Source organism: Oryzias melastigma, linkage group LG3 (assembly GCF_002922805.2).
Source record: "Oryzias melastigma strain HK-1 linkage group LG3, ASM292280v2, whole genome shotgun sequence".
In the NCBI taxonomy this organism is placed as follows: domain Eukaryota; kingdom Metazoa; phylum Chordata; class Actinopteri; order Beloniformes; family Adrianichthyidae; genus Oryzias; species Oryzias melastigma.
This window is the reverse complement of record NC_050514.1, coordinates 13803160-13814893: the sequence shown is the minus strand read 5'-3', so window position 1 is coordinate 13814893 and position 11734 is coordinate 13803160. Positions and strand designations below refer to the sequence as shown.

General features: G+C 38.9%; 2 protein-coding genes across 2 annotated transcripts in view; one reads left to right on the top strand and one right to left on the bottom strand.

Annotated features, from left to right (window-relative positions):
* Positions 1-202: 202 nt before the first annotated feature.
* Positions 203-6592, top strand: grtp1a (growth hormone regulated TBC protein 1a). Its single transcript, XM_024295420.2, has 8 exons — positions 203-847; positions 2811-2962; positions 3040-3198; positions 4114-4238; positions 4870-4966; positions 5123-5295; positions 5829-6014; positions 6081-6592. Exons 1-8 carry the CDS (start codon positions 777-779, stop codon positions 6171-6173), a joined length of 1056 nt encoding a protein of 351 aa, XP_024151188.1. The 5' UTR covers positions 203-776; the 3' UTR covers positions 6174-6592.
* Positions 6593-6606: 14 nt separating this feature from the next.
* lamp1a (lysosomal associated membrane protein 1a) overlaps positions 6607-11734 on the bottom strand; it is a 7333-nt gene continuing 2205 nt past the window's right edge. The window contains exons 2-9 of the mRNA XM_024295419.2: positions 11210-11316; positions 9334-9553; positions 8853-9017; positions 8574-8779; positions 8328-8453; positions 8159-8225; positions 7918-8085; positions 6607-7759 (exon numbers count right to left, since the gene is read on the bottom strand). Of these exons, the coding sequence (XP_024151187.1) occupies positions 7620-7759; positions 7918-8085; positions 8159-8225; positions 8328-8453; positions 8574-8779; positions 8853-9017; positions 9334-9553; positions 11210-11316 (1199 nt within the window). The 3' untranslated portion in view covers positions 6607-7619. The remainder of the gene's footprint in view (positions 7760-7917; positions 8086-8158; positions 8226-8327; positions 8454-8573; positions 8780-8852; positions 9018-9333; positions 9554-11209; positions 11317-11734) is intronic.

The following is an 11734-nucleotide window of genomic DNA, read 5'->3' as shown; positions in this document are numbered from 1 at the left end:
GTACTTAGAGGGTACACCGAGATAATACAGTGTGTAGGCACTTGGAAGATGGCACTCGGGGTGTTATTCTGAGTGACAAAGGAATAATAATATAATGTATTTATCATTCCAATGAATTTGTTGTGTTTTATTTGAAAATAGTTTGTTTTTACAAGCAACTCGTGAATGCGCCGGTCACCCTAGCTGCTTCATAACTTGAGAGGCGACAAATACGACTTTACGAGAGTCACGTGAAAGCCGCATTAAATCTCATTGAGGCGGCAGTCCCGCGTGCCAAATCTTCCAAGAAGAACACACAGGACACGGAGAAGCCTGGGAGAGTCACAACAACCGCTCGGGGGGAAGAAAACCAGCGCGCGGGGTCTTTGTTGACTTTTTGAAGTAGTCTCTACGGAAACGTTAGCCACACCGGGCGGAGGTGGGAGCCGCAGCAGGTGCCTGATAGCGATAAACTTCGAGGCAAAACTCCACAGATCATCAGTGGATCGAAAACGGAGCCGGAGAAACTCATTTGATCACGTTGTTGCTTTGGAAAAACTTGGAAGGCGCATGGGAATGTTTATTCCCAGCTAGAACTTTTTGAAGTTGTGTGTTCGCAGGAAATATCAACCTCCTATTCCGTTTTTTCCCTTCATCCCGTAAACATGGAGAGTGAGCGTTCAAGGAATCGTACTCCAACGACGTCACTCGTGCACCTATGAAATATTGGCATTTTTGGAGTTGGATAAAATAGATTTAATCAACTTTTTCAGCTTGCTACTGGAGCAGAAGACACCATGGAGAAAAGCAAGCCGACCAACGGAACGCAGGTTTTAGCCGCGAGCAGAGCTAAGGACCGAGTCGACAGGTAACGTCGCTACAAACAGCCTAGAAAATATTCAAACGTCTGAAACTTTATTTAAATTTTTATTAACAACATTTTGGCTTGGAGCTATTTGAGGCATTAGAAGTATGTTCACCGTTGAATTTCAGCAATAAGTGCCATAACTTTTTTTTTTTTTTTTTTTTAGTTTGAAATGTACTGGGAGAATTTATCCCTCTGTGAGAACCTCCCTGTTCTTAGTAACCTATAAAAAAAGTAGCCAGTGTTATATAAAGTGGAATAGTCTGGTCATGTGACCCTGTAACCAGCTGATGCTAACTTTTTGTGTTTTGTTTAAACATTTATGTATTATTTATTTAGTATTTGGACTACAATATAGAGTCTGTGTCTGTACAAAAAAATGGACAGTCAATGATTTAATCAAACAGACAGCGATAATAAAGTTATATTGAAATGCGGTTAAAGTGAAGTCTCCACATGGATGTCCTCATGTCTGCCTGAGCTAAACGTGCAGTAAGGGTGGAGGACCTCTGTAATCATGAGTACCCCGGCTTTTGTTTTGACAACAACCCCAGTCTTTCATGTGGAGCACATTGTTGTGATGCAAAGTTTGTTTTCACACGGGGATTACAGAGAGGCAGGCAGCAGGATGCTCCATGAAAAAATGGTTTTATTCTTGAGCAAATGTCCTTCACATCCATGATGGGCATCCCCAGGAACGACTGCTCTCCTGGAGGGATTAACCCCAGGAAGATTAACATGTTACTTAGGCATTAGACTGAGGCACAACATGACACACCCTCATGACTGTACTGTTTGTTTTTTCTTCCATGAATTCTGACACACTTGTCCGTACTGGCACTTTACTTTCTGGAATTTAAGTTAGCCCTAGGTTTTTTGTTTTAATAGAGATGAAGCAACCTTAAAAACAGGGATCTAAATATTTTTCTGGTGAGCAGCGAGCATGTTAGAAATGCCCGGGAGGTTAGCTCAGTGGAACTTGAAAAGTCCTTGAAATGATTACAGTATCCAAGTTCAAGTTGTATTAAAATGTGTTAAACATGAATTATCAACAATGGCTGCAAAGACTGATATCAGTCTGTATGTGGCACAAACATAGTAAGTTTATCTTTTGTTACTGAAGACATTTCACGTCTTCTCTAAGAAGTTTACTCAATTCTGAGAGTTGGTAATGTCCTCTAAGGAAAAGGTGATAAAGATATGAACTCTTATTTTCTGGGTTTGGTGATTTATTGGGTAACAAAAAGAGGTTTTAGGTTGTTGGAAGTCATGGTGTCAGATTGTTGGATATCAGCTACAAACACATGGAAGATTGTACTTTGAGTCAATCATTCTTATTGAAGGATATATATATATATATATATATATTAACCATTCCTTTCTTTCTGGCTCAGAAAGACTCCACTGTCCTCAAACAAATGTCTTTCAAAATCTCCTCCACTAGAGTTTGACTTGTAATTTTGATTAAAGTCTCTCCAAACATGTTATGATCTATTTTAAAAGCATTCTCAGTGGTTTTTTAATTATGATTACTGCCAAGTTGTGGGCGGACTGTTAGAGCAGAGCAACCCCGCCCCCCTTTCCTCTACGTGTTACCAAGAGCTTGAAATAGGAGGCTTGTGGCCTGCCCAGCGTGTTTTCCACATCACAAATATTTTCTATCTGCTCCAAATTCACAACAATTTAAATAAATAAATAAATAAAAAAAAACCTGAAATGCAATTTTAGGTTTAATTTTCTTTACATGTGTCCTCAATGGTCAGAAGAATGCCACAAGAACATGTTAAAAATATCAAAAACACAATTTTTATAGCAGCATGTCTTTAAGTCTCTGTACTGTAAAAGGAAAATGTTATTTTGTTTGTTCATTTGATCAGCTTTATTCCTCTAATTTTAGATGTTTTTACTCGCACAAGTCTATCCCCAAACTGTTTTATGACGTTGTCATGTCTTTTTTCAAATCCAGACTGGATCCGTATGGCTTTGAGCGCTCAGTGGACTTTGACTATGCGTCCTATGAGGAGCTCATGTCCGAGTATTTGGTTGTGCTCACCCGCCGATCTATTAAGTGGTCCAAACTCCTGAAGGGTAAAGGAAAGGTGCAGAAGAATGTGAAATGTGCGTGTGAAAACACCAAAGCCCACAGAGCGAAACCTCCGTGCAGCTTCACTGAACGTTTCCTCCCTTTGCTTCAGTGAAACGGTATGTACGGAAGGGGATTCCCAATGAGCACCGCGCTTTAATCTGGATGGCAGCCAGCGGGGCTCAGGACCAGCTCGAGAAGAACCCAGGTTATTACCAGTCCATGCTGGAAGCTCAGCACGACCCCAAACTCGTGGAGACCATCAAAACAGGTCAGGGTTTTAATCCAATCAGAACTGCCTTTATTTAACCCTTGAGCAACACCGCTGCTTCAGCAATCAAACAAGTGAAGCTAATAGAAAATAAGGAACAATATTAAAGAAAAGCTCATGTTTAATTTGCCTCTGGATTCAATCACGCCCATTTTAAAGGCAGCAGATGACACTTTTACTGTAAAAAACCCCAAACAAGTAAAATCTTCATTTCAGAGCTGACCCACGAATTATTGCAAACGTTGAGTTTAAAGCAGTTTGATGCCACAGCAGTTATATTTCCATTGTGTTAAACCTGCTCTTCCATTGCTATCAAACTAGAAAATATATGTGAATTTCAAAAAGCTTAAGGAAGAGTGTTTTTATTTTAAAAAGTACTGTCTACTGTAGACCAAATATGCTCTTTTTAAAAAATCATTTTATTATTATAACTCTTTAAAATTATACACCAGAGTATTTCTTTTTCATTTTGTGTGGTTACATTTCACTGAATCATCCCCAAATCCTGCAATATATTTATAGTTTCAGCTCTTATTTTATTTAAATACAATGAAAACAAAGTGAAAGCACAGCATAGACTTTTCCCTTTTTTTTTTACTGCTGTATGTTTGGTTTTATATATATTTTCCTTTCTTTTCCGGTCTCTTTATTATTGTAATTAAACACAAAACCATTTTTTGGGGGGATGACTGAGGTTTCCTCAACTATGATGGGGTAAAAAAAAAATAAGTCATCAAAAGAGCCAAAGTGGATTATACGTGTAAAAATAAAGCCACACAGACTGATGTAAAGGAGTTCTGGGGATGATTTGCTGCTCATATTTTAAATTACTAACATGGAACTTGTTCTCTTAGATGCTCAGATTTGCAAACATAAATGTAAGTGTGAACAATGTCTGTTTTTCTCTTCTTTTAGATCTACACAGAACATTTCCAGACAACGTACATTTCCGCAAGACTTCCAACCCGTGTTTGCAGAAAGCTCTGTACAACGTGCTGCTGGCCTACGGTCACCACAACCCAGCTGTGGGTTACTGCCAGGTCAAAAACGTTCTAATTCAGACTAAAACTGACATTTGCTTCATATTTTTTATTTTAATTACATGTATATCTGTGGAAATGTGGCTTTTTTTTGTCTAGTCTGTCTGAAGTTGGGTAGAGTAAAATGTATTGCCTCCTAATGTTGACACCAGAAAAGACTTCAAAGTTTGAATCATCATTGAAAGTTTTAAGTGTTTTTGGAGGTGAAGCACTGATAATGAGAAATGTGTCCTCTCAGATTTTGGAGAACTTTATTTGTGGACGATTTTGGATAAAATAGGCAAAATAAGGCCCCGTAAAAATATGAAAATTCAGTTTTATGTATTTTTACATTATGCATTGTTTTTAAAGAAGTATAGCCAGTGTCATCTCACTCTTATTTCTTAGCATTTGAAAGGCAAATTTCCCTCACTGGTTGCAGACTGGTGTGCAGTCATACCAGACTCTGTTCATGCAAACACCTGCGTAAAAAGGCCAAATGTCAGCCTTTTCTGTGTTTCTGAACTGAATTTGAAACTTTTCTTCTTCCTTAGTGAGATGCATTTTTTTAACATTTACATTAATTTAAAAAACCATTCCTTCATTTGTAATCTGTCAAGTCTCGTTTGACCTTGAGCTTGTTTGTCTTCAGGGGATGAACTTCATAGCGGGTTACCTCCTGATCATCACAAAGGATGAAGAAAAGTCCTTCTGGCTGATGGATGCTTTGCTTGGTAAAATCTTACCAGGTATATGTGCAGTCATGTGTTAACATTCTGCTCTAGTGTCAGAAGAATTCTGTTTTAAACTATTAGTATCAACATGCTTCCTTAAAATAAAAATGACTTCAAATCTTTTTTTTGACTTGAGGTTTTTGTGCAGCTCACAACGACATGTCTTTACAGATTACTACACTCCAGCCATGCTGGGGCTGAAAGCGGACCAGGAGGTTTTGGGGGAACTGGTGAAAGTTAAAATCCCTCGAGTCTGGCAGGTTATGTCTGACCACAATGTCATGTGGACCCTTGTAGTCTCCCGATGGTTCATCTGTCTCTACATAGACATCTTACCTGTTGAGGTGAGTACACGTTCTGCGTCTTAATGTTGCTTTTGTTCAGGAATTCTTCTTTCTACTGATATTATTATAAAGTTTGGGAAAGCTATGATTAAATCTATGTTTTACAATATTAAAACTTAATTTTTTGCCAAAAAGTGTTCTTCCTTCTTACACCACAGCTTGTTTTTGTCTCCATCTGCTGGTCAGTTTAAGGCATTGACAGTTTGACGCTCTTTATTTTTTTTTCTCAACTCTTTTAGACTTCAGTTTCCACACAAACACTAGCAGATCCAAAATAATATTTTTTATTGTGTAATATATTATTTTTAAAAGAAATCCCTTAAAAAAAGTTACATTTAACCTTAAATCTTGCATTTCCACTCCTAATCCAGCAACAATGGTTTCCTTGTTCCATTGAATATCAAAAAGAACTTTTTTGTGTTTTCCTTCCCTGCAGCTGAATAACACTTTATATAATAGCTGCATAAAATCATATGCCCCACCGCATGAACATTTGTTGGTAAAATGCAACTTCTGTCACTTTTTTTCTGCAGACAGTTCTGCGCATTTGGGACTGCCTTTTCTACGAGGGCTCAAAAATCCTGTTCCGTGTAGCCCTGACGCTGATCCACCACAACCAGGCTCTAATTGAAAAGGCCCAGTCCCTGCCAGACGTCTGCCAAGCCTTCAAGGAGAGCGTCCGCGGACCATTAGTGGACGAGTGTCACACATTTATGCAGGTAAGGAGCAAAAAAGCCGAAATATCCCCGATTCCCCAGAAGAATAACTGCAATATTTATCTCCAGAAAATCTTCAATGAACCAGGAACCCTCTCTATGGCCACGCTGACCAAACTGCGGACGACGTGTCGAGCTCGAATCGTCGCTGAAGAATCCTGACCTCAAAGTGGCCTGTCTGCACCTTTAACTTTAGAACCGAGTCACTGTAAACCTCGTCTTAAAATTCTCTCAAGAAGAGTGTCGTATAAGCTGATCATTTCAAATGATTTATAATATATATTTTACTTAAACATGGAATTAAGCACTTTAGTCCAGGATGTCTTAGATGCAATCAAGGGAATCAAATGTTCGCTAAGAAGAACTTTATTCTGTAATCTTCTGTGAATAACTTAAGAGTTGACCGAGATGAATTTCAAATAGATGTTTAGAAGATGGTCTGTAAATATTCAAGTAGTTTATACTTTATACTGCTACTGTGCTAACCTTTAACACTTTATTTCACTGGAGAACACTGATTCTAGCTGAGGATTATGTGTAATGAAATGCACAGATGATTAAACACAGTAGAGCAAACAATCCATTCATAAAATTCTTGAATTTACATTTTATTCAATTGCAACAATCAAGATAGAAAACAAGATCAAGCATTTTTTAGAAAAATAAAGGTTCACGTTGCTGTTTTTTTCTTTAAACAATTCAGCGGGAAAAGCATCAGTTCAGACTGGATGTGGCCTCAATACTACATTTAAAAAGTGCACTTTAAAAAAAACCACACTCAGAGCTGTTTGAAGACTGATCAGCATTTGAAAACGGAAACGTCAAAACACAAACCAAGTGTGAAAAGAGCTACATGTGTGAAGTTATAACGTATGAAGCTAACATTTCCTGAAATCTGTGAGAAAAGTTGCTGCTGGAAAACAACCACTTTCATTTAGATTTGAAGGCAACAAGTCACCACCTTCTTTAGGGTTTGGATACCGAAGTGCTGCAAAACTATAACGATTGAACTCCAAACAGGAAAAGCTGGAATTTAATGTGCAAAGCTTTTATTTAATCAGGTTGTTTCTTAAAAAATGCATTTTGCTTTTACTGTTAATGGACAGAACTCACAGGAAAACTTGCAAGTATATATGCAAAAAAATGGAAGCTAGAGCCAAAAATCGAATTAGCTTCTTCATTCTGGAGAAATATACAGAGCTTTCCCTTTTTACAACATATTTATCGAGGCTGAAAGTATACCTGTGGACACAGGAAAACTCAAAGTATTGTCTCTCCGCACAAGCCTCCGCTTCCCTCCCTCTGATTGATTTTCAAGAAGAATACAGCTAAAAACAGTTTCAGAAAATCTGATTTCATCCCAAAAACTTGAATAGAAATGAATCAATATTTAAGCTAAATAAGCAAACTCATCCAATCTGTGATGATCAGAAGTCTCTGGAGTCAGAGATCCACAGATCTAAGATGAACTGGAATTTTCAAATCATCCACCAACATTTAGGAAAGAAAAAACACATTTCAATAACAGGATAAGCATGAACTCAGTAATTGTCGCATCCACAGCATTCTCATTCAGGTTCAGTCTGTTTGGTGCGAGACAGAGTGGCTTCATATGGTCTGGTATCCAGCGTGGCTCCTCTTTCGGCCTATTAGGTACGCGATGAGGACAATCAGAACCAGCCCGGCCAGAGCTGCTCCAACGATGATGGGAATCAACATTTGATCCTGGTCTATTTGACACACTTCAGCTGCACACAAAGAAGAGTTAACACTTTAGACTTGTGCCAACATGAAAAATGGTTTTTTTTTTAACTTTGTATATATCTGTAGTCCATGTGAAGATGTTTTAAACAAATGTCGGGTATCAGTTTACAAAAACATAAATCTAAGAAAAGGAACCTCTAACCTGAGGCAAACTGGGATGATACGACGCCAAACGGCTGAACCTGGAGTTCAAACATGTTGATGGAGAACGTAGAGACCACAAAGAGAGTTTGTTCTGCGTTACACATGTAGGAGTGTCCCAGTGAACTCCTCAGGTAATCCAGGCTGCTGTTACTGGCTGAGACGGGAGCTGTGCAGAAGACGAGAACCTCAACACCAGCTCAAAGTTCACACAAAAACGATGCATAAAGACCGTGACATACTCATCATGTCGGTCCAGTTCGCTTGCAGAGTTATCCCACTTAGGTGATACTTCTTGGATGTTGAGTTCTGTGGAAGAGAAGAGAGATTAGAATATTTATTTTTTTGCAGAAGAATAAAAACAAAGACATTCAGAGTTAAATTGGTTTAAAAGATAATCGATGAACGTACCACAGTGAAGAAGAAGCTGAGGGTAGTGCTCTCCTCTTGGGTCAAAACCAAAGCGGCACTGCTGCCTCCACACAATCCAGATGAGCTGGTCAGATTAGGAGTCAGGTTAACCAGCTCCTGAACAGTCTGAAAGGAAAAGAAGCTGCATTGATTAATGGACTCAGAGGTCAAAGTTGCTTCAATCTACGCTTTTTATAACCCTTTAAAACTATAGAAAGTGCTGGGTTGGATTCAGCTTCAGGCTACCTTATTCTGGGACTGAGAGATGTAGCTGACATTGAGCTGCACTCCCATTTTGGCCAAGAGACACACGGTGCCGTTGCCGTCCTTCACGGAGTAGGAGCCTTGTTTGGGAGTTCCTGCTGGAGTTGGTGACGGCGTGGTCGGTGGGGCTGCACTGGTTGTTGTAGTAGGAGCTACAGTAGTGGTTTGATCTGCCGCACATACCCGCTCTGTGATGGAAAACAACAAATGCTTGATCGGCTCCTGAATCATTTAGTGGAGAAGTCTTTGTCATGAACGTACCAGCAGGACTAAGGTCATTTCCAGGCATGTAGGCCTCCAGCATCATATCAGAGAAAGTGACGTTGGGTCGAACAAGGGTGACGGTAGTTGGACTCAGACAGCGGTAGGTGGTGTTGATCGGTGCCCAAATCCCCATCGAGGCAGACAGAACAAAAACAACGACCTCTGGTACACAGGCAAGCATGTAAACATTCATTTAAGGCAGTTGTTTTGTAGTTAAATGGGCTCCAATTACATTAGATTACAATAAAGTCATAAAATGCTCATTTTTAAAGATCTGTCAATTTCTGTCAGTTTGTCGAAATGTAATCTGATTTAAATGATTCACTGTAGTTTCATTACAAAAATAAAATTGTGCAGGTCTTTTTTTTTAACAGTTCTATGCATTTGATATGATGAAAATGATATGTTTTACATGCCCTGATGCATCCACTAATGAGAAGAAAGTGTGCAAAAAGCCACAGTAGTTTTTCCTCCTCACCAGAGCTGTTGGCTTCAGGGAAAAGTGAAGCGTCGCTCAAGTTGTACTGCAGAGACAGGGTGTCCACGCTGTAGAGACTTCCATTGGTGGAAAAGTTCATGCCAAAACGGTGGCCGGACCCAAACTTGCCCATCAGCGTTGGGGCGCTCCCGTTCGAGCCACATGAGCTGACAGCTGGATCGACTGTGGTGGAGTTCGGCAGAAAGACGGACACAGTCCTCTGAAAGGTATGACAGACGACCAGAGTTCAGAATGAGAGGCTAACCTTGGATTAAACAAAAACTTTCTTTTTTTTTTTTAAGTATAATTATTGAAAGCTAGTTTATTTTCTAGTTTAAATTGTGACACAATTATAAGGAATAAACACTGTTGGATGGCTGTGACACACAGGCTGAATTCCTTCACTACTCAGAGCTCTGTGCATATTAGTGCTGCCACAAACGATTATTTTAGTAGACGACTAATCACAGATTATTTTTTCTGATTAGTCGACTAATCGGATCATGCGCAAAGTCAAGATGTAAAACACATCTTAGCCATCATTAGCTTTAAGCTAACTAAAAACTAGGTAATTCACACTAGCATTATCGCAGATAAATTGATTGCTGAATACACAGAAGTTGAAAGACTGCTAGTATATTAGCTAAATGCCAAATTAGCCTAAAAATAAAAAAGCCTAAGTTAACCAAAACAGCTAGAATAAAGCTGAAATATTAGCTAAACTAAAAAAATAACCTAAAAAAGCCTATATAGCCTATAGCTAAAATAGCTTGCATGCAGCTGAAATATTAGCAAAACTCCAGTTTAGCCTAAAAAACTGAAAAAAATTCTAAACTAGCCAAAACAGCTAGCATGTAGCTGAAATAATGACTACATTCCAAAACAGCCTAAAAACTATATTAAATGCCAAAATAGTCCAAAAAGCTAGCAGAATGCCAATATAACTTTCAACTTTACTATATTCTGACTCCATAAAATATTAAGTTATGATTAATCAACCATTAAATTAGTCATCAACTATTTTGATAGTCGATTAGTCGACTAATCGTGGCAGCCTTAGTGCATATTGCCATTTTGTTGGGGTGCCAAAATATAATGAATAAAGCTAGTGAGCGTATATGTGCCAAATATACACCACAATGCATTGCATTGCATTTGAACAATTTGTCTCAGAAAAAAATGTGCGTAAATGCATTTGTTTAAAAATCCTGCAAGTATTTGCATTCATAATCTGTTATATCTTCATATTCTGTTATTCTTCGATTGTTTTGAGCTTGTAGTGCACACAGGTGCTGCCAATCAGGTCCCTAATTATCTCCTGATTATCCAGCCACAGCTAAATCATAGACTCAAAGTACGCATGGAGAATGTGGTGGTGACTGCTGCACCGATGGAGTCAAAGATTTAGCTGGAGAAAGTGTTAAAGCCCGTCTTCTTTGAGGGCCATCTTAATGTAGACATCAAGAGGAAATCCCATCTCCTTGTCGTCTCAGACCAAACTATTTTCCAAAACAGGGGTGTCAGATTCCAGGCCTGCAGGGCCGGTATCCTGCAGGTTTTTCAGAAACCCTGCATTATCAGACGATTACCTGGCTCAGGTCTATTTTGCCAATAAAGTTAGTTTGAAAACATGTGGGACACTGACCCTCGAGGCCCAGAGTTTGACGGCCGTGTTCTAAAGGGTACAAATCTTACCCCAGAGGCTACTTTCAGAATTTGAATGAGGAAGAGATGGAATCAACCATCAGCAGAACTCCACTTCAATCTCACTAAACACTTATGTTGCTTACAGTAAAAAGGAGGAATTATTTAAACAATTAATATTTTTCCATGTGAAACTATATGTTCCTTTAAGTAGATCTTAGATTGCACTTACCGTGTCATTGGTGGTGTTGTATGTGATGGAAAATACTGCAGAGAACTCTGCTTTAATACAGGTGGAGTTTCCCTCCTTCACTTCTAGGGTAACTGCTTGAGTATAACCTATAAGACATCACCAGAAAAAAAAATTACATCAGAAAGTTTAACCTTCTTTCATGTTAACCAGACTGTAACATTTAATGCATAAAAAAACAATTTTTTGTCCATTGTATGATACTTTACCCAGGATTGTCTGGAGATAGAATAGAACAAAGTCGTCATCTAAACCATGAAAATGAAGGACTTCTGAGAAGCTAAGCTTGACGAAACGACTGATAGCTTCTGCTAGACACGAACCTGGCAGCTTTCACGCTTACGCTGCATGCTATTAATACCAGTAGAAAAGTGCCAAACCCACTGTTGCAAGTCTGCATGTGTGTGAGTGACCAGCAAACATATTCATGTGAGACTCAGTAGAATAATCACAAGTTACCCTTTAGCAAAAGACAGACATTACCCATTTCCAAACTCATTTGCACAA